The 22,769-nt window shown below is 36.8% G+C and overlaps 1 protein-coding gene across 1 annotated transcript; it reads left to right on the forward strand.

Moving 5' to 3' along the window:
• Nucleotides 1-19,388: 19,388 nt before the first annotated feature.
• On the forward strand, nt 19,389-21,193 carry LOC144997636 (uncharacterized protein At2g34160-like). Its single transcript, XM_078957518.1, has 5 exons — nt 19,389-19,735; nt 20,149-20,197; nt 20,381-20,443; nt 20,527-20,591; nt 20,808-21,193. The coding sequence occupies exons 1-5, from the start codon at nt 19,619-19,621 to the stop codon at nt 20,922-20,924; spliced, it is 411 nt and encodes a 136-aa protein (XP_078813644.1). The 5' UTR covers nt 19,389-19,618; the 3' UTR covers nt 20,925-21,193.
• The last annotated feature ends 1,576 nt before the right edge of the window (nt 21,194-22,769 follow it).

Genomic DNA, 22,769 nt, shown 5'->3' on the forward strand with positions numbered 1-22,769 from the left:
ACCACCAACTTATGATCCGGCCATGGTCCAGGCTGCTATCACAGCAGCAGTAACCGCCGCCCTCTCACAAATAAACTCCAATGGAAATGGAGGGGCAGGAAGCAACACGAATCATTCCAACTATGGCACTAGTCATGGTCACGTAAGGGAATGTACTTACAAGGAGTTCTCTAATGCAAAGCCAAAAACTTTTAATGGCAATGGGGGAGTCATTGCACTGATGCAATGGTTCGAAAAGACCGAAATGGTCTTTGAGGTCTGCTCTTGCCAAGAAGCGAGAAAAGTCAAGTTCGCCGCTTGCACCCTCACTGATCGAGCCCTCACATGGTGGAAAAGTCATGTGAAGTCCGCGACTCTCACCGTCACCAACACCATAAGTTGGGAGGACTTGAAGGTCCTAATACTGGAGGAATACTACCCAAGGGGCGAGATAAAAAAGCTAGAGCAGGAGCACTGGAATATGAAGATGATTGGGTCTGACATAGTAGCCTACACGGCCAGGTTCAACGACCTTGTTGCCTTGTGCTCTGCCATGGTCAAACCAGAACCGAAAAAGGTTGAGAGGTACATTTAAGGGTTGTCACCCTAGATTCAAGGTCACGTCTTGGCCTCCAACCCTATCACTTTCAACAACGCTAAGCGCCTGGCTCAACAACTCATCGACCATGGGGTCAAACAGGGTACTATAGCAGCTACTGCCGATCCATTAAAGGAGGTAAAACCTACAGGGGAACCCCAAGAAACAACAAGTGGTAGCGGCTCACGCTGTTACTGCTCCTACCACCACTGCACCCACAAGTTCATACAGTGGGAGATTTCCGAAGTGCAACCAATGCAACTTCCACCACCACGGTCCTTGCAGTGACTTCTAATGCACCAAGTTGAATAAGAAGGGGCATACGGTCCTCTTCTGCAAGGAGCCAGCCCAACAAGCCTCCCCCACTGCTAATTCCAGACTAAGCCATGCCTGCTTTGAGTGCGGAGCCACGAGGCACTACCATAGGGACTGCCCGAAGGCAAACAACAGGAATACCGGCGGAAGGGGCCGAGTGTTCGCAATGGGACAGGATGAAGCCGTTGCAGACCCCACTGTTGTTACAAGTACGTTTCTTCTCGATAAATCGTATGCATGCATTTTGTTTGATAATGGAGCGAAGAGGAGTTTTATGAGTCATAATTTTAAAGGCATGTTGAAACAAACACCCCAATCATTAAGTGAACCATTTATAGTAGAAATGGCCAACGGTAAAACAGAAGGCACTAAGGAGATATACTTAACCTATACCCTAAATCTAAACGATAATCCCTTTCCAATCAACCTCATGCCAGTCTCGATTAAGAGTTTTGATGTCATAATAGGGATGGACTGGCTGAGTTCTCATCGTGCGGACATTTTATGTTAGGATAAGGTCATTCGCCTTAATCTACCAACTGGCGAAACCCTCATTATCTATGGCGACAAACCCAGTACCACTCTTCGTATCATCTCGTGTATCCAAGCTAAGAAGTGCCTACGTAAGGAATGCCATGCGTTTTTAGCACATGTCGTGGATGTGAAACGCGAAGTCTAGGACATCAAGAGCATGCCTGATGTATGCGATTTTCCCGATGTTTTTCTCGAGGATCTTCCAGGAATACCAGCCGTGAGACAAGTCGAATATAGAATCGATCTGATTCTTGGAGCTACCCCGGTAGCCAAAGTGCCCTATCAATTAGCCACAACGGAGATGGAGGAGCTATCTAGCCAACTGAATGAGCTACTCAGCAAAGGATTCATTAGGCCGAGCTTCTCGCCTTGAGGAGAACCAGTGTTGTTTGTGAAAAAGAAGGATGGATCATTTAGGATGTGCATTGACTACAAAGAGCTCAACAAACTTACCATCAAGAACCGATATCCCCTACCCGAATCGACGACTTATTCGACCAACTCTAAGGGGCCAACTACTTCTCCAAGATCGATCTAAGATCGGGATATCACCAGCTGTGAGTCCTGGAGAGTGATATTCCCAAGACGGCCTTCCGAACAAGATACGGGCATTACGAGTTTGTAGTGATGCCATTCAGACTAACCAATGCCCCTGCCATGTTCATGGACTTAATGAATCGGGTATGTCATCCATTCTTAGATAAATTTATGATAGTATTCATAGATGACATACTCATTTATTCAAAGAGTAAAGAAGAGCATGGCCAACATCTAAGACAAGTCTTAGAGACATTACGAGCTTAGAGACTTTATGCGAAGTTCTCAAAATGAGAGTTTTGGATTAGGAAGGTGGACTTCCTAGGTCACGTGGTCAGCGAAGAAGGAATCCACGTGGACTCATCTAAAATCAAGGTTATCGAAAATTGGTCTGCCCAAACTACACCAACGAAGATTTGCCAATTTCTAGGCCTTGCTGGTTATTATCGAAGGTTCATTCAGAACTTCTCCAGCATCGAAAAGCCTCTTACCTCCCTAACTCAGAAAGGTGTGACCTACAACTGGGGAGAAAAACAAGATGCTTCATTTTAGACTCGGAAACAGGCCCTATGCAGTGCACCCATTCTTTCTCTTCTAGAGGGGATCAAAGATTTTGTGGTGTATTGCGATGCTTCGAATCAAGGGTTGGGCTGTGTGCTGATGTAGAAAGGAAAGGTTATTACGTATGCCTCATGACAACTGAAGACACATGAAGTCAAATACACCACTCATGACTTAGAACTTGGAGCTGTGGTCTTCGCTCTAAAAATCTGGAGGCACTACCTATACGGTACAAAGTGCACCATCTTCACAGACCATAAGAGCCTTCAACACATATTCAACCAGAAGGAGTTAAACATAAGACAATGATGTTGGGTCGAATTTCTCAACAACTACGAATGTGAGATTCGTTACCATCCGGGAAAGGCGAATGTGGTAGCTGATTCCCTTAGTCGTAAGGAGTACTCTAGTCGAAGAGTGAAGTGATTAACCATGTCAATCCATTCACATCTGTTGACACAAATCAAGGAAGCTCAAATAGAAGCTTTGAAACCCGAAAACATGACAGGTGAAACCCTTAGAGGGATAGACAAGAATCTAGAGATCAAGAGTGATGGAGTACGCTACCTCATGAATCGAATCTGGACACTAAAGTTTGGTGGGTTCAGAGAGATAGTTATGAAAGAAGCACACAAGACTCCATACTCCGTACACCCAGGTTCAGATAAGATGTATCTGGATCTCAAACAACTCTACTGGTGGCCAAACATGAAAGCAAAAACTGCTACCTATGTGAGCAAGTGCTTGACTTGCGCCAAGATAAAAGTAGAACACCAGAAGCCCTCAGGTCTACTCCATCAACCTGAAATACCTAAGTGGAAATGGGAACAGTTTTCCATGGACTTCATAACAAAACTACCGAAGACTCAGGGTGGTCACGACTCCATTTGGGTGATCGTCGACAGACTAACCAAGTCTGCTCATTTCTTACCGATCAAGGAAACTGATAAGATGGAAAAGATAACGAGAACCTACATCCGAGAGATCGTGCGACTTCATGGAGTGCCAATGTCTATCATCTCGAACAGAGACAGTAGATTTACTTCTAGATTCTGGCAATCGTTGCAAAAATCCATGGGAGCAAGGTTGGATATGAGTACAGCCTATCACCCACAAACTGACGGGCAATGTGAGAGAACGATCCAAACTCTAGAAGACATGTTGCGAGCATGTGTGATCGACTTTGGTAAAGCGTGGGATGTTCACTCACCATTAGTTGAGTTCTCTTACAACAACAGTTATCATACTAGTACCAAGACTGCTCCATTTGAAGCCCTTACGGCCGTAAGTGCAGATCACTTCTGTGCTGGGCGGAAGTTGGCGACACGCAGTTGGCAAAAGGTCTAGTCCCTGATAGCACTCTCACCGATCCGGAGATCATTAGGGAAACAAATGAAAAGATCATACAAATTCGAGAGCGTCTGAAAACCTCTAGGATAGGAAAAAGAGCTATGCCGACAAAAGACGAAAACCCTTGGAATTCCAGGTTGGTGATCACGTTCTACTGAAGGTCTCACCTGGAAGGGGATGATACACTTTGGGAAGCGTGGAAAACTATATCCAAGGTACATTGGACCCTTCGAAATTACTTCAAGGATTGGTCCAGTAGCTTGCAGACTTCAACTTCCAATCGAGCTTAACAAAGTAAATCCAATGTTCCACGTATTGAACCAGAAAAAGTGTTTGTCCGAAGAAATTCTTGTGATTCCACTCGACGAAATCGAACTTAACGAAAATCTTAACTTTGTGGAAGAACCCATCGAGATCATGGTTAGAGAGATCAAACGAACTAAACAGAGTCGCATACCAATAATGAAGGTTCGCTGGAATGCTAAGCGAGGACCTGAATTCACTTGGAAGAGAGAAGATCAGATGCAACAAAAGTACATGCATCTCTTCCCTAGTCCATTGGCACTTATTTTGTAATTAATTTTGGGATGAAATTCCCTCTAACGAGGGGATGATGTAACAACCCGTTATTTGAGGTTAATGTAATGTCTAAAAGTCGAGTCTTGTAATCTCTTTGTGAAGTAATAAGAATATCATCGAAAATGAAATGTTCAAAAAGCTCCGTTTGAGTACACTATGTGGTAGATATCGTGATTATGTTTCCAAAAATATAAAGAACACTAAAATCCGAGTTATAACGAAGGAGTTATGACCAACCTAAGATTCACAACAAAACCGTCAATACGATTAAATGTAAAACGTGAAGTGTTAATAAAATACTTTTTAACCTTAAACATCTAAATGAAAATCATGGATATCATTAAACCGTGAACACACATAAAAAGAATGCCCAAATCTGACTTCGTATGAGGAAGTTATGATTTTACGAAGTTTTTGACCTAGCAGTAGACAGCTAAAAACTCGAATTAGAGATCGAGCGATCTTTAGCAAACACAACCTAAATGAAAGTTGAAGACCCTGACTATAGGAATACAACGGTAAAAAGACAGATAAAATTGGACGTCGGATGAAGAAGTTATGGATTTTTAACGGACTTTTCCAGTTTCGGCTTGCTGAAAAGGTATTATTAAAAATAAATTCAAAACTAGCCGATGGAGTCTAAATGAGAGTTGTAGAGTACAATCTCACCTACGTGTGGATATAAAGAATTCCAGAAACGAAGCTCGTATGCGAGAATTATAGAATTTATAAGGTCTGAAAATCGATTTACGCCCCGCGTAAAGGGGTACGCCCAGCGTACCAGGTGATAAGGGTGTAATCCCTTCGGCAGCAGACATCCCATCGTCCGTCAGGAGGCTGACGTAAGCGTTGATGTACGCTACGCCCCGCATAAGAGCGTACGCCCAGTCTATGGAGGCGATTCAGCCTCCTATAAAAGGGAGGCTAGGGTTCCAAGTTTCTTGTTCAATTCTTCTCTTTTCCCGCACTTTTGCTCTGTGTTTTTCCACTCGAAGCCATCCCGACACCCCAGTTTTCATACTCAAGATCAGAAGGAAGTTCTACACTCCCGAGATTCCTAAGAATATAACTCTCACAAGTCGAAGTTCTGCTCGATTATTCTCTCGACTACTTCAAAACAACCACTTCAATCAAGTGAGTTCATACCCCCTTTTATACAATTTAAAATACTTTATAATGTACTTTTAATACATTTTAGGGGATAATACAAGTAAACACACGGTTGATCCCAAGTGAAAACGTGAAAACTCTTGTTATACTTTGCATGCATTAGATTTATACAAAATACATAGTATCCAGGGTAGCTATCCTTGTTAAACCATTTTTATGCATTCAAAGAACTTATGATTTATGCTTTGTCAAACATTGTGAAAGAGGATAAAAATTTCGTACAAAACTATTATTTTAATACAAACGTAGTTGAGAATCCATGAGACGATTACATATTCAATGCTACCTTTTTGTTAAAAGGTACTACCTAAATTCCTATATATTATAACCAGAGTCTCCCGTTTGGTGAGCGTGTCAAATGTGTATAGATCTATACGGGAAGTCATGATCCCGCGTGCTGACTGTTAGCTATAGTCCTTTGGGTGACAGTTTTTATAACGTTTCGACACTTGAAGACCATCGTCACATGCATATTATGTTTAGTATGGTTATAAAACTTACTGGATCGACGATAATTACGGTATTATGATTTTATGAATGAGTAGCTATTAAAACTATTCTTCATCTAACGAGTGCGATCTACTTATAGCTTTATTATATAAAACTATGCCTCAACCTTTTAAGCATGTCATTTGCTTGCGATTTTCGGTCTTGGACATTATAGACTGCCTGTTACTTTAGGAAAATAATGGATTTTCTTGTATCCAAAACAATCAACTAATAGGAAAATAAGGGATTTTCATGGTACAACCATTTACAATTAATGACATGAACATTCATATGCATTTCATACTTTTATAAGAAAATAAGGGATTTTCTTGGAAAAGGCACGAACTTTGGAATGGCATACATTTTCTCAAAACCGCTTATGAAATCATCAACTTAATTGTTGATACTTTTTCTTTGAAATAATTTGTATTCTCAGGGATCCGCTAAGCAGGTTTGGAAACCAACTTTTGGGGATTAATGCTTTGGCATTAATTATTTCTTTTGAAAGATGTTTATGTATTTATCTTTTGAACATGTAACAAATACAATTATGTAAAAATTTTGAAATCTTTATATATATATGGTGGTGTGTACTTTCCTTACTATGAACTGTTATGATACTAAATATGACGTCCTCCTCCCCGAACGTTTCCACTGTTCTGGTTTGGCGGTGTGACAAAACAAGTCATAATAACAACATGAATAATGAGATACGTACCAGTAAAAACGTCAGGTGCCGCATGGACCTCCTCTACAGTCAGCTAGAAGCCTCTCCCATGAGCTCTCGGAGCCTCGGCCTTCCCCGACTATCCATTAGTGACGCACAAGGTGGTAGGAGAAGAGGCCTGGGCTGGTCCATGAGTGAGCTAAGGACACTCGATCTTCCGCTGGACAGTCTGGTTGCAATGAAAGCAAACCGAAAATCCCTTGGGGAAATCCTTCGCCATATGCCCCTCCTTGCCATATTTGTAGCAAATTCCCTGTCGGCAAGATCCCTCGTGACTCTTACCGCACTTGCCACAAGTGCGACCTTTCTGGCCTCCTGCTATAGAATTATCAAGCTTAGCCCCCTTGGTCTCCGGTTGTGACTGCTTTGGTCTCTTGTCTCTCCCATGAGACTCTCTCTCCTCACTCGTCTAAGTCTCCAGCTTTCTCTCCCTCCTCCTGGAATTGGTATATAGCTCAGCCAATGTTCGATATGATGAGTTAGTCATGTACTCTCAAATGTCCCTCCTCAATACGCTTAAGTACTGGCTCACATGTGCCTGCTTAGTAGCCGTGTTCTCAGGGCAGAATAACACCCTCTCACGAAACATCCTCGTGATCTCTGTCACCGTCTCTATCTTCTGCTTGAGAGACAAAAACTCCTGATCCAACCGTTCCTTCTCCACTTGGGGAATGAACTCGCCTCAAAATAGCTAGGTGAATCTCTCCCAAGTCACTGCAGCATGATCTGTGGGAGTGTAATAAGTCGTCACAAACTTCCATCAGTCCTTCACTCCCAAGCAAAGCTATTTCAACGCAAATCGAACCTTCAGGTTCTTAGGGCATGAACAAGTATAAAAGAATCCCTCGACGTCAGAGATCCATCTCATCGCAGCAATCGGGTCATGGGTCCTGTCAAACTCTGGTGGATTCGTGTTGCTGAACTCTTGAAACATCAACGAATCACCCCCTGTGGCCTTGCAGCTGCAAGAGCTGCGGTGGCTGCAGCAGCGCCGACCTCAGTGACGTAAACATAACGATCGTCAAAAGTCTCGATCAACATGGTTTTAATAGACCCGGACATCTCCATAATGGCCTCTCTGATAGCTGTGGCCACCTCATCCGCACTAATCCTGTGGATCTCCTCGTCATTGGTACTCGCCCTCTCAGGGTTGCTGGAGCCTGAACCTCGGGTAACCACCATAGTCTCTCTCTGGAACACAAACACAGAAATCATCAGGAATAGGCTAAAGCACACACACACACACACATTTCACATCCTTACATGATCCTTAGTACCCAAAGATTCTTACTTGAGTCGCATACGGATTCGATGCTTTCAATAGTACGGGGAAAATACTACATTCCACAGCAACCTGTATTTGTCCAAAGTCCTCCTCTTAGGACTCTAATTCAAAGGTACTGTATCCCTCATGTATATCAAACTACTCTCTCAATAGACTCCTCAAGCTCAACATCTAGGTACCCTCCTAGATTACTCTTCCACTCTAATCTGTCTCTTAAAGATTTTTTCCATACAACTACGCAACACACAGAACAAATAGTAAAAATAGTGTCGATCAAGAAACGAACTCCTAGGCATAGGCATCATGATTCAAGAAATTCTAGCTCAAAACCCCTAAAATACGTAGCCTACCATTTAGCATGCCGTTCTAATAGTTCAAGAGTAATTTATCTCATAATATAAGCAAGTAAGGGTATTTTGGTAAATCACTGCTCGGGCTCTGGCTGATTGTACACACTGCTTTGTCTCGTTTCCTCTTAAAATCCTTTCCTCATTTAGAAAATCATTTCATTGTGAAAAATTCCTTCAATCCTAAGTTTGAGTCTAGACAGACCCGAGGTCACATCCGAATCCCTCAAACCAAGGCTTTGATACTAACTTGTAACACTCAAAATTTTCAAACAAGTTTTTCACTTTTAAAAGTTCACACAAAGCATAGTTTAACAATTCTCATGCCAATTTTATTATTTTTCCTAATCATAAAACATCAGAGTTTGTTGTCAAATATCCCACAATCCACATAAACACAAATCAACAAGCTGGTATGTAGAATCATGTCGGCGCCTTCCCGCGATCTTGAGATGTACCTGAAACACATTTTACACAAACACTATAAACACGAAGCTTAGTGAGTTCCTTAAAATACCATACATACAAATGGTTAGCCTCTCATGGCTATATCTCGATAAGGACTCTCCAATCACATGTCTCAGTGAAGAACCTATAGTCTCACGACTCGGTATGGACCCTCCGGTGATGTGTCTCAGTGAAGGCCCTCCGGTCTTACTACTCGGTATGGATCCTCCTGTCATAGCTAAATAAATGCACAGAGTAATATAGAACGATAGTCACAAACACATAATGCATAATATCACATATCTCAGTATAAGCAAATAAGACCCTCTGGTTAATAACACAAATAAGACCCTCCGGTCGCACAGTAATTACCAATCAGGTAAGTATAGTGCGAAGAGTCACCTCGTAAAGTAAATTAAGTATATCCTGCACCCGAACTGCCGATCTAGACTCCGCCTAACATATATCAGAAGTAAAGTGTATTGATCACACAATCTCCTGCTCTGATACCAATTGTTAGAACAATGTTCTATCAGGATCGTATGATTCTAAGCAAAATATAAATAAGAACGTAATGAAGAACACAAGTATTGCACTGAATATGTCGAATGATTAATGCAAAGATATCCCAGAAGAGCTTGATAAAGAACTTCAATCTGTAGAGGTATATTAGGGTTACAAGAATCAACGTAATCGACTATTCTGAGTTATACGCATACATGCATGCATATATTTATAATAAAACCCTAACAACTTATCTAGGGAAACTATTCTAGATAACTACGGATGGACAAGCCCAATCCGATTACAAAACAAAAGGCCCAAGACGCACCACTAAAATACTTAACATATATATATATATATATATATATATATATATATATATATATATATATATATATATATATATATAATCTACTTCATGGTATAGTGAGATAACTCACCTTGACAATTTCTCATACGCTTGACAGCTGTCTGGGTAATCATGCTGGCGAGCCAAATGGCGGGTAACTCACCTAACAAGTATTAACCTATGATACTATAAGTTATTAATTCCTATGACAATCCGGTATTGAAATTTGGATCTTTCACTAATCACAATGAATACCGAGAGTTCTATCAAATAAGGATTAACCAGATAGGAAAGTTGGGAGGCAGGACCATTTCAACATATAACTTTTCTAAAATCCAACAACTAAGCCAGTGTGACCATTCTAGACACGTCTCCTGTAAGTAGATTAATCAGTATTGTAACTGGAATTGCTGATAAATCTTATTGATATATTCATAAGAACGAATATGAATATAAATATGAGTTACACTTAAAGCATAACTTAACTTATAGGGATCCTAGTGAAAACCAAGAAGATCGCTGGCAGATACTTGATACACACACCTCTATCAGTAGGGCTTGATGAAGCCTCCTAACCTTGCTAGGAGGAAGTTTCCTACAAACCCCGAAAATCTCCCAAAAGTCGATTTTTAGTGAGAGATCATAGAGGGAATAGTATGAGAGGTGAATGAGGGTTGAAATGCAATTTATAGGCGGATTTTGGGGACATGCGCCACACGCTTTTGGTCTGCGCGCCGTGATTTTGTGACATCTCTCCAATGTCATGCTTCCGTGTGTCACAATTCTGGTGGTGTCCCACCTTCTAGAAGCGCGTAGTGCGCGCTGTGCTCTATGAGATTTAATTATTTTCTGAAAATCGTATCTGTCTCATACAAGTTTCATTTTCGACGTTCTTTATATCCACACGTAGTTATCGACGAGTAGTACAACTTTCATTTAGACTCCATCGACTAATTTCTTATTTTTTTTTAAAATTATATTTTTAAAGGGCTTAGTTTGTGAAAACCGTATAAAAATCATAACTACTTCATACGAGTTCCGTTCTCTATTGTCTTTATATCGACGAAATTGTATGTACGAGATCTTCAAATCTTGTTTAGATTGTTTCGGCTAATAATCAACCAATTTCTATTTCGATTTTTGCATCGCTGTAACATCCCGAGATCCAGGTATATCTGTTTAACCCTTCCTTCTTTCTAAGTTGTCTTGTTTAGCCCTTTAAAGTGAACCAAGAAAATTGAGTACGCTGGGTACTAAAGAGTACGCTGCGCATACTCAAGGGCGTGTTTTGGACGTGGACTCCACCCACTACGTTGGGCGTACCTTGAGCTACGCTGGGCGTAGCGGCTCCAGACTCAAAACCCTAATTTACACTTGAGCCCTATATAAAGAAGGCTATGGCGTTATCCTCAACCACCATTTGAGAGAGTGAAACCCTAAAAGAGAGCCAACCTTCGTTCTAAGCTTGTGTGAGTGTTTTTAGAGCCAAAAGTGCCTTTGTGTGTTAGTAAAGAAGAGGAAGAGATTCTTGTGAAGGCTAGAAGTTGCAGTGCAAGCTTGGATCTGAGTTCTACAGAGGGAGAAGCTTCACTTGGAGGTAAAAAGCTCAGAACTTTCCTTGTTGTTAGTGTTGTGTGCTTCTTGGACCAATTTTTAGGGTTTTTGGTCCCAAGGTGGAGACTTTATGAGCAAAAGGTCTCCATAAGCCTAGATCTTATATATTTCAGAGTATTATGAGTTGTGAGTTCATAAGAATCCAAACTTGGACGTGGATCTTAAGTCATGCATGAGATCTAAGCTTTATGAGGAAAGAGGAGAGGTGTTAGAGTGATTAGTGACCTTTATAGCCATGCAAAGGCGTAAAGGTCCCTACTTTATGGAATAAGAGGCTTAGGGGAAGTCAAATCTGAAAGTTCGATGAGTGTCTTAACCGTTTAAGACCCAAAGATCAAAAGAGCATAAAACTGGGAGTTACGCGGGGCGTAATCCCAGTACGCGCAGCGTAGGGGGCCGCGTACCCTGATTCTGTGAGTGGCTGGGTACACCCAACGTACAGTTTTGGTACACGGAGCGTAACCCGGAGGGTTGAATTTTGGTTAACTTTTAGGGTTTAGTCAATGGATGGATCTTTGAGTCATAAGAGGGGTAAAATGGTCTTTTACCCTTCTGAGAGAACTTTAGAGATGAGACTATGAGGGAGTATTGATCAGGAATGTTATTTGAATGATATGAGGAGGCTAGGTCGGGACGTTGAGCATGAGAGTTATTCGACTTCATTTGAGGCGAGTCTTTTCACTATACTATACCTGGAAGGGTACTTGTGTGTGACCGGAAGGTCTTATATTCTATGAGATGTATGTGCTATATGCTGTTATGTGATATGTATGTGTTATGTATGTTATGTATGATAAGGACCGGAAGGTCAAGATGATATGGACCGGAAGGTCAAGATGACATGGACCGGAAGGTCAGGAGGTTACGGACCGGAAGGTCGATACGGGTAGGAGTGGAAGGTCTACTAAGATTCGGGATGGAAGTCCCCTTAGACACTTGGACTGGAAGGTCCCACAGAGTTATGGCCTGGAAAGGCGTATGTGTTGTATGTGGTATTTTGGGGAACTGACAAAGCATTTATGCTTACAGTTGTTGTGTTATGTGTTTCAGGTACTAGCAAGGATCGCGGGAAGACGCCGACATGATCCGTACACACTCATAGAGATTATATTTGAGATTCTGGGAATTGTTTGTTATGATAACATTGGATACATTATTTTTTGATATTGTTTTTGATGATTAAAAGTATAATATAAAAATGAAAAATTGTTTGAAATTTTATGTCGTTACAATCGCGTAATGATGCGCTGAAACTTCTAAAAATCATAACTTCCTCATATAAAGTGATATTTAGGCGTTATTTATATCCATGTTTTCACTTTTTCGATTACTATGACTTTTATCAATACTATCTACCTAAATAGTCTTTTATAGAAAATGTCTATTGTACTATAAGACGAAAATGGGATCTTACACAGTGTCTTTAGATTTTACCAAACTTGTAGATCAGTTGCATGCTTCTTGAGAATCATGTAAAATAGAGGCTAAGAGATGGTTCTATAGGTCCACATCTTGATAGTGGAATATATGCGACCACACTTAAATTTGTGAAATGGTTCATGAGCTTTTTCGTTGAATTCTTGGAGGTGACCAACCATGTTATAGCCCGTCCAAGGCTCATAGTTAAGACTACATTGAAGATCGGGATTAATGGGATATATACTTTGATACTTGTAAACCTATTAAGTGTTTTTTTTAATTTATTATTATTATTATTATTGTTTTCCGATTTTGCTAGGGGCAACGATAAGGGAGAAGGTGTGTTAGAGAGTGACCGAAAGAAGAAAATAGGATGGCCGGTGGCTAGGGTAGAAGCTTGGCCTATGGCTAGGTTAAGCCACATGGAGAGAGAAAGAGAAAGGGTTTACAAGAGATGATTAACAAAAGATATTTTCTAAAGATACTTTGATATAATGATGGTATGTTAAAAAGATATCTTCATATTATATCATAATGTATAAAGTTACAACATACATAACGCCATAAGCCATACATAAATAAAGTGACATATTGATATAAGTAAAAATTAATTACTATTACTTTAGTCTTTAATTAAGGAAAATCTACATAAATATCTTTATATATTAGTCTCATAATCGATGTAGTCTTTATATAATTTTTATTTAATTAAGTCCAAAAAACCAATAACTGTATTAATTTTTTACCCTTTTACCAGGTCAACAGATCATCATATATTCAAAAATTACACTTTTGGTCATGATCTTAATTTTTTTTTTTATCAAATTTGATCCAAAATTTACACTTTTGGCATAAATTTCAGAATTTTGTTATGAATTAATTTTAAATTTAGTTTTTTTATATCTTTTTTTCTCAAAATTTTGTTTTGGATGTATTTTTTTGTTTATAAAATCAGATTTATACAAAAAAAATATTTTTACATAAAAACTTTATTTTTTCTATATAAAAGTTAAAAAAAAACATTTTTGTATACGAAATACCTATTTATAAAAATAAGTATTTATTAAGTACATAAATATACACAAAACCGTTTTTATAAAAAACAATATACAAACACGTATTTTATAAATAACGTATACAAACACAAATAAATACATTTGTATATAAATACATATGTATTAAAAATGTGTACAACATGCTTTTATAAAAAAGAATATATATATATATATATATATATATATATATATATATATATATATATATATATATATATATAACATGTTTATATAAATAGGTATTTTTATAAATAGGTATTCGTACTTTATAAATAGGTTTTTACATACGTATTTCATATTTTTATAAATATGTATTTTTATACATAAAAATATCTACAAACACATTTCTATAAAAAATGTATACAAAATTTATTAATTACTATATGTACTTAATAAATATATATTTTTATAAATATGTATTTCGTATACAAAATAAATTTATAAAAACCTATTTGCATAGAAATACACTTTTTTTAAATACATCTTTGAAATATATACAAATACATTTTTTATAAATATAATTTTAATTTGTATTCATTATCCTTTAACCCATATATTTTTCTCTTTTTCTCTGTACGTCTGAATTCATGTATATCATCCTCGTTCGTTTTTTTCTTTGAAATTGCAATGGAGCATCCGAATAATAATCAATATCAGGTACAAATGAATTATAGTTTTTGTTTATCTAATTAACAATTTCGATACAATATGTGTTAGTATCATATATTTTTTTTTTCAGCAACAACCAAACAACGATTTCAATGTTCAAATGGATCCTCCTCCAACGAATGCAAGTAGGGTTCGAAAAAAAAAAGATGTTTAATTTGTAATAAGTTGGTGAATCATGACATGCGAAATTGCCCATTTGCTAGGAAATAAACCTAGAACTCAAGTTGTTTGGAGTTTATGTTTCAATAAAAATAAGTTTTCGATATATTTATGGGTTGATTCTATCAAAGAAGCCTTAGAAGCTTTAGGTGTTTTCATTATGTAATTCAATCCCGCTTCACCCCCACTGCAATTTCCTAACTCACCTTACCTTCAACAAAAATTATTTGGTCAAAACCAAAATTTACAACAAAATCTTTTCCCTACTTTTGCTTCGATGGAACAAACAACCAACCAACCATCGCCTACAACCAACCAACCATCGCCTACAACATAACCATCGGTTCAAGTGGAAGTGGGAGGTAATATGAGAAGGAAAGGGAAAGGAAAATCGAAAGGGAAATCGATAGCGGTTGAAATAGAAAATGAAGATGTTCCACAATGGTGGACACCGGATGAGGAATATGCTTTGACGGCGGCTTGATGTACTACTTCAAAAGATGAACTCCATGAAAATGGAATAAAAAGGAGCTTACTGTGGGCCGGTGATCGACAAGTTTCTCGCCAATTTAAAGAAAACTCCGTATCGCAACAATGACATGTTGAACAACAAATGGGGTCAAATAACTAAGCGGTGCAGCAAATTCTACAATATTTATAATTGGCTTGAGGCGCAACAGCAAAGAGGAACCAACAACTTTGATTTGTTCAAATCTGCTAAGGAACTATATCGGGTCGAAATGGGACATGTTTTCGACTTTGAAAAATCATGAGAGTTGTTGCAAGCGAATCCAAGGTGGAATAAAACGCTTACATCGTTGGAGGTTCAATCCCAAAGGTCTCGCAATTCGAGCTCGGTCGATGTGTTAGACACACGAACTCACATCGACCTAAACGCTGACACCGATGAGATTCTGGATGATATCAAGGAGATATCCCCACCAAGACGACCACTCAGACGCGACAAAGCAAGGGGCACTGCAAGACATGCGATGGAGGTTGAGGCGAAAGCAAAAGAGGCGGCGAAAATAAGTGCGAAATTCGACGAACACAATTTATTAATAAAAGAAAAAAATGACTTGAAACGTCGTCATTTGGAGTTCCTAGAAAGGAAGACACGGGAGAAGCAGGAGCAAAAAGAAAGAGAACTAATGACACATCAGTTGTCAATTTTTCGGACGAGCGAGGATGGTTTGGCGCCTGAGGATCTAGCGGTGCTACAAGCAATGAAGAAACAAATTAGGAAGAAATATTTGGGTTAATTAGGATTGTTGTGATGTTTTAGAAGTAAGTTGGATGGTATTTTAGTTATGATGTTAGATTAAAAATTATGTTTTTCTAATTGTAATCGTAATTTTAGAATTTAAATATTATGTCTTTTTTGTTTTTAAAATTTTATGTTTTATAAAAATATATTAATTTTAGTGATTAAAAAAAATATAAAAAGGAAAAAAAGACTAGTAACGAAAAAACAAAAAAGAAAAAAATAAACCGAATTCGAAAAAAAAAATCAAAAATAAAACATATTTATTTTCAAAAATTGTGATGTTGTTTCTTGTTGCCTATTTCCTCACTTGATGTTGTAACACCATTTGCTTTTGTGGCATGTGAGGTGGCACAACTTGATGGTGCATTTTGTTGCTCACACCCAATGCTCTAACGAGTTATGGTGGAAGTTTAGTGGGGGCAAGAAATGAAACATCGATACCACCTCATGTCTAACTAATAGATCTTTCATCAAATAAATCTCAAAGAAACTTGTTGGCTCGATCTGTTCCTATTCATGAAATTTTATTTTGAATACCATTGATAACACAACATCTTGATTTACCATTTATCTTGATTACATCTCTATATTTGGATTTTTTGAGTTGATTAATTGTAAGTTAAACGCCAAATGGACTTAAGGTGCTAATGTATTCTAAATTTTCATAGTTCATAAAGAATGAGGGGAACTAACAAGCCTTTCATATGGGCCGAAGCAATTTATACGAAGCTCTTTGTCATTCTGAAACACGGGCAAGGGAAGTAGAAAAGGTTGCAAAACAAGCTTATAAAATAAAAGAACATTTTGTGAAGCTTATCTTCTAAAAAAAAGCATCTAAACTTTTCATTTATAAGCAATGGCTCCATCTTCTACAACTTGCGAATATTCATAACCAAAAACAAGATAACGCCCATCTTCCTAACTTCTCCATGACAGGTGTCCTTTCAGACATTATAACATCAGATTGTCAAGAAGCCAAGTATGGTTTCAGATCAGATGTAGGCGAGAAAAAAAATTAATTTAAGAGTTTACAGAAACTGAAACAAGATATACTCATCTTTATTTCGTATTGTAAACATCTCATCTGGAACCCTACTTGGCTTCTTGTGTTTGGACTAAATCTTTGTTCTCAGTATAACGCTCTCCTAATAGGGGAGGTTGGTTCATATCATTGGAGAGCTTATTGTAGTTCACTAGAAATTTCTAGGCATGCCCCTCTTATTCTGTTTGTGATGTATGTGTTTGTGGACTTGATTTTCAAAATACATTGCCTTTCTAAGAGAAAAAAAAAATAGTAGAATGCTAGATTAGAATGAAATGGAAGTAGATCCTATTACTATGATACATAAATAAATTAAATTACATTGCTATGATTGATGTGGATGTGTTCCTTCATTCATGATTTGATTCCAATGTACAATGCTTATTTCAAATGTAATGGTTGCTTGCAGTATTTCTATAAAATGGAAAAAGTTGTAGTCGTGAAAGTCCAACTTGCATATCTTTTTTTCTTCAATATTGCAATTGTTGTTTGATCTATTGATACTTCCATTCTTAGTCGTTCTAATATTTTCTGTTTCTCAATGTATTAGAGTCTATTGTTGTTATTTTTTTTTGGAAGTTAGCTTTTCTTATGGTTTCAATGGATGATTTATTAAATTGATTTGTTAAGTTGTCTCATAATGGTTCCTTAATTGGTCGTTCTTCTGAATTTTTTTTGTGAATTACACCTATTAATGGTTATTTTTTTAGTGTATGCTTACATCTTATTTATTGGTGCCTCATCTGAAATTTTATGTAATGAAACCTTTTAATGGTTATTTTCTTTTGTTGATGAGGATAAAAGCTTCTTATTTGTAGGAGGTTATTGATTTGAATCCTCATTGGGATATATACAGGTTTGTTTCTTGGAAATTATCAAATAACACTTTTAACATTTTTTTGGTTCAGTCATATTTGCTGAAGAGATAAGCTTTAGTAAAGTTTTGTGCCATTTTGTTGTAAATAAAATTATTATATAATCATCAAAAATCATGTTTATGTTTTACCGATATTTTGAATTTTATTAAAGTTTGCAGGCGTTAGTTGATTCATATCCTAATGTTTTAGCGGGCTTGGAAAGTGAACCATCCAAACAACTGATTTTGAAACTTCAATACAAAAGATGAAGCTAATTACTACTATTCTATGCCAGGCTTTGAAGAATGTGGAATGCAAATGTAATAAGTGTGAGAAAGAATTCAATTTGAGTTGCAAAATATAACAATAGGCTTTACTTTTTTTTTTTTACCAACATAGGGAATGTATGTTAGTTTTTACCAACAACAGGCTTTACTTTTTTATCAATATAGTGAATATACTTTGAATTCCTCATGCATAACACCTGTATACTTTTATTTCTTCAAAGATCCGTTAGTGAAATACCCAAAGTACCCCTCATGGGTCATGCTTACCATGACCCTTTCACTTCCGTACTATATATTATAAAAACGTGTTTGTATATATTGTTTATACATACGTGTTTGTATACAAATGCATTTTTAATAAAATATATGTTTGTATATGTTTCTTTTAAAAAATATATGTTTGTATATATTTTTTTTATATAAAAACCGATTTGTACATATTTAATTACTTAATAAATATCTATTTATATATTTCGTTTAAAAATATTTTTTATAGAAAAATAAGGTTTTTTATGTAAAATAATGTTTTCCTTTTTGTATAAATATGCTTTTATAATGAAATAAAACATATTCGAAACAATTTTAAGAGAAAAAGATTTACAAAAATCTAAATTTATAATAAATTCATAACAAAATTCATAAATCTAGGTTAAAAGTGTAGATTTTAGACAAAATTTATAACAAAATTTAATATTCGAGCCAAAATTGTGTATTTCAGAGCAAATTTGTAAATAAATTTGAAATTTTAGTCAGAATGTAATTTTTAAAAATGAGATTACCTGTTGATCGGTAAAAGGATCAAAATGAATAAAATTAACTCTTTTTGGGACTTAATTAAATAAAAAAAATATAAAAACTAAATTGATTATTAGCCTAATATGTAAGAACTTTTATGTAGTTATCGACTTTAAATAATAACAAATACTCTATTCCAATAAGTAGATTCAATAAATTAAACAAAAAAACATGCCTAATTGTCAAATTTCATGTCGATAAATAAACTTTATAAAAAAAACATTCAAAACTCATATTATTCAATTGATAATACAAGTATAGAAAAAAAGATCTTAATGATTTGAACATTTGTCAACCTCATTAAACTCTACTCCAATCGTGAACCTTCAATTTTCCGAATAAGTAGCCATGGTAATAATACAAAGAGAATGTAAATCCATGAGTACCACCTTTTATTTCGTATAACCGTACATTCAAGTTCAACGGGACACAAAAAATGGCCATTTTACCGAGTCAACCACTACGCATAAACATAACCAGAAACACGATTCCTTGATCTCGCTCGAGGGGTACGTATATATCCACCATTTTCTTAAAATTTATTCGGTTCTACTAACACAGGTCCCAACTGTACGTTTTCCCGCTCAGAATACATTAAGCGAGGCAGTAAATATAGATACATACTTATAATAAATACATTCGAATTACGTGTGTCTCTTTGAGATCATTAAAAAGCGAGAGATATGACCACTGAAACTGCCGTCGCTCCTGTCATCACAAGCCCCGAACATCCCAAGAAAAACCGAATTCAAGTCTCCAACACCAAAAAACCTCTTTTCTTCTATGTCAATCTTGCTAAGGTATGTTGTTTTTTCCTTAAAAATCAGCAATGGATTTTAGTATCATAAACCAAATTGAATGTGTTGTCTGATGTTTTGTAATCGTGATTTTGGTAAAAGACTACAAAACAAGAAAAATCGAGGTTTATATAACTATATATCTAAGGAAAACACCAAGCAGAAGACACCCTTTTATCAATATCACCCATGAAACACGGTAGCTTAGGACGAACCATAGAAACTCATGAAAGCATGGAAATTAGAGTTTTTTCAACAGAGGTTAACGATAACAAAATATGTATCGATCCGTTTTATTATCAATTCCTTTTCAGATGAAAATCATATAGTTTTTAATGATTTATTATGGTTAATTATCTGGATTAATGGTGTTGTATTCATATTCTTTTTCCTTTTATGTATTATATATGTTGTAGAGGTACATTCAACAACATGATGAAGTTGAGCTATCTGCTTTGGGAATGGGTAAACCTCTCTCTTTTATATATACTAGCTTCTTTCATTTCCATAAAAGTCATAACCATTTTTTATTAAAATGTGTTACGTGTGATTGAAAAAATAATATTTACTTTATTACATACACATATTTCTAGTTACTCTATATTATGTATTGGATTCTGATTCATTCTTGGTATTTGTTATATTTAGCAATTACTACAGTTGTTACAGTAGCTGAGATACTCAAGAACAATGGACTTGCTGTCGAAAAAAGTAAGCGTAGTGTGACACATTTACTTTTGTATTTCACATGACAATGCATCATCATTTAAATAAAAAAACTATGTTTTCGACAGAGGTCGTGACATCCACCATTGGCATGAAGGATGAAACGAGGGGCCGACTTATTCAAAAGGCCAGGGTTAGTTTTACAAAGCATGTTAAAACAATGATGTTCATTAACAACAAAAACAAAACATGGGTCTTTAGTGACGGATATTTGTCAAGATTAATTTCAGTAGAATTATGTTGAGGCATCCGTTACAAAAGATCTAAACCGGTGATAAACTATGAAAACTGATAAATACTAACATTTTTCTCTGTGTGTGTCCTCTCTCTCTTTTTCAATGAGATTTAGATCGAGATTGTGTTGGGGAAGACCGAGAAGTATGCGTCAATGGCATCTCCAACCAGTGCCACTCAAGCACGTGAGAAGGAAACAGTTGCTAACAACAAGGAAGAAAAGAAACAGTAGGATCAATCGGCGATGCTTTCCTCATAGAGATGTGGTGATTACATTCTATTTTGTGTTTCCTACCTTCAATGCACCCGAATTTCAAAGATTCGAGGTCGTAATTTTTCGAATCAAAACTTTGTGTTAATATGTTTGATTTGTGTTTTGAGTCCACATCAAACCATTAGTCTTGCTCAAAATTTGAGCAGCACAAGAAGTGGTATACTATATATATGCCTGTGTAAACAAAAGACAAAGTCTATGGTTGCAAATTGGTTTTTTTTCATTCATATCACTTGATGTTCGGACATACAAGCATTTAATATTTGTTCCATACAACATTTTAATTAAACAAAGATCATATTTCTAGACAACAATCTATCCAGACAACATTTGATGGAAAATAAGAAGAAACATCCCTTGAGTGTTATAACATTTTGTACTAAACATTGATTAGTAGTGAAAACGAACACAAGAAACACAAAAGTTTGATACCTGAAACAACCAATGAAATAGGTGGACGCATTGTCAAAACATATGGAAGTTACCAAAATAAAGGAAAACATTGGAATTCTGGGATGAAACATACCGTAAAACGGGAAACTAATTTAACAACATTATTTAGGAAACATGTTCAAATTTTGTATGTGCCAATGTGCTACATGGATTTCAGTGAGCATATCAGCTTGGGTAAGAACATCATGTGCAAAGGCAATGTGGTACAGAAAAAGACCAAAAGAGGTTTGACAAAAACAGAAGAAGAATTGAATAATCACACTTGATTTAACGAAGAATCACGCTTTTGATCTTGTGGAAAAACAAGTAGGAAAGAATGACTCAAAAAGACGAAAAAATGTGAACAAATTCTTTAATCAAAGTAATTATTCCTGCTTTGATAATAATTGATGAGTTAAATGAAATGTGTTTAAGCCAATTGATTAATGAAAGCAAGTAAGAACACAAAGATCTAAATAAGATCTGTTTTTTAGTTCAATTGATGTCCGGAATGATACAATTGATGTCTGGAGAATTCAAGTACAAGAGAATATTTGTCAAAGTTCTTCCCCTAATCTCTAAGTACATACCCTATTTATATGGTACTCAGGGACCAAAAAATACAAGGACTAGACATGACATACGAAACTCTATTATGCTTTGTAAATACATTAAGATAACGAAAGTCCTTAGACTTTCACTATTTACAGATACAGAGACAAAGATACTACAATTTGACTCTCACAACAACTTTCGACCTAAGAAAGAACTCACAAATGGGGCTACAGTTTCGTTTGAAATGAGTGGAGGCTGAAAAGGATATCCTAGGTCATAAGATAAGATCCTTAAACATGGAGAGAACCCTAAAATTTGTGGGCCTGGGCTGCAACCACCCTTACGATGTCACCATCCTCTTGTCAGGTCATGACATGCCCTCCATAATATGCGTTTCATTTTTAACCTACCATGTCGTGACCTCCCATGGCACCCGGTCTTACCCAAAAACCATGCCTTTGACTCCTTGATGACCTAAACCGATCTGTTTTGGAAACTGGGTGTTACAATTCTCCTCCACTTAATTTAGATTTCGTCTTCAATATCAATTCTCACTTCAACTCTCAAAGTAACCCCTTGTGGGTCCTGCAAACCCGACTCCTTCGAGACGAGTTGAAATCACGTCAATGCCAACACCTACAACCATTGACATCCAAGCTTCCAAAGCCAGGCTCATAAGCCAATTCGAGCAGAGACTCTAGTGGTCTGAATCACATCTATTGTGACATCTCTTGAACAATAGACTACCTCGCAAAACCTATTCCGACTTTAGCGAGAAACAAGTGGCTCGACGAACAACTCCACACAACATCCTTG

This window comes from Lactuca saligna, chromosome 5, assembly GCF_052625555.1.
Source record: "Lactuca saligna cultivar CGN05327 chromosome 5, ASM5262555v1, whole genome shotgun sequence".
NCBI lineage: Eukaryota > Viridiplantae > Streptophyta > Magnoliopsida > Asterales > Asteraceae > Lactuca > Lactuca saligna.

Bases quoted from the DNA above. Each gene is read 5' to 3' on its own strand.
- LOC144997636 (XM_078957518.1), top strand. From the start codon at position 19,619: ATGACCACTGAAACTGCCGTCGCTCCTGTCATCACAAGCCCCGAACAT. The intron at 19,736-20,148 runs GTATGTTGTTTT...TATATGTTGTAG, and splicing joins TCTATGTCAATCTTGCTAAG to AGGTACATTCAACAACATGA. The intron at 20,444-20,526 runs GTAAGCGTAGTG...TGTTTTCGACAG, and splicing joins TGGACTTGCTGTCGAAAAAA to AGGTCGTGACATCCACCATT.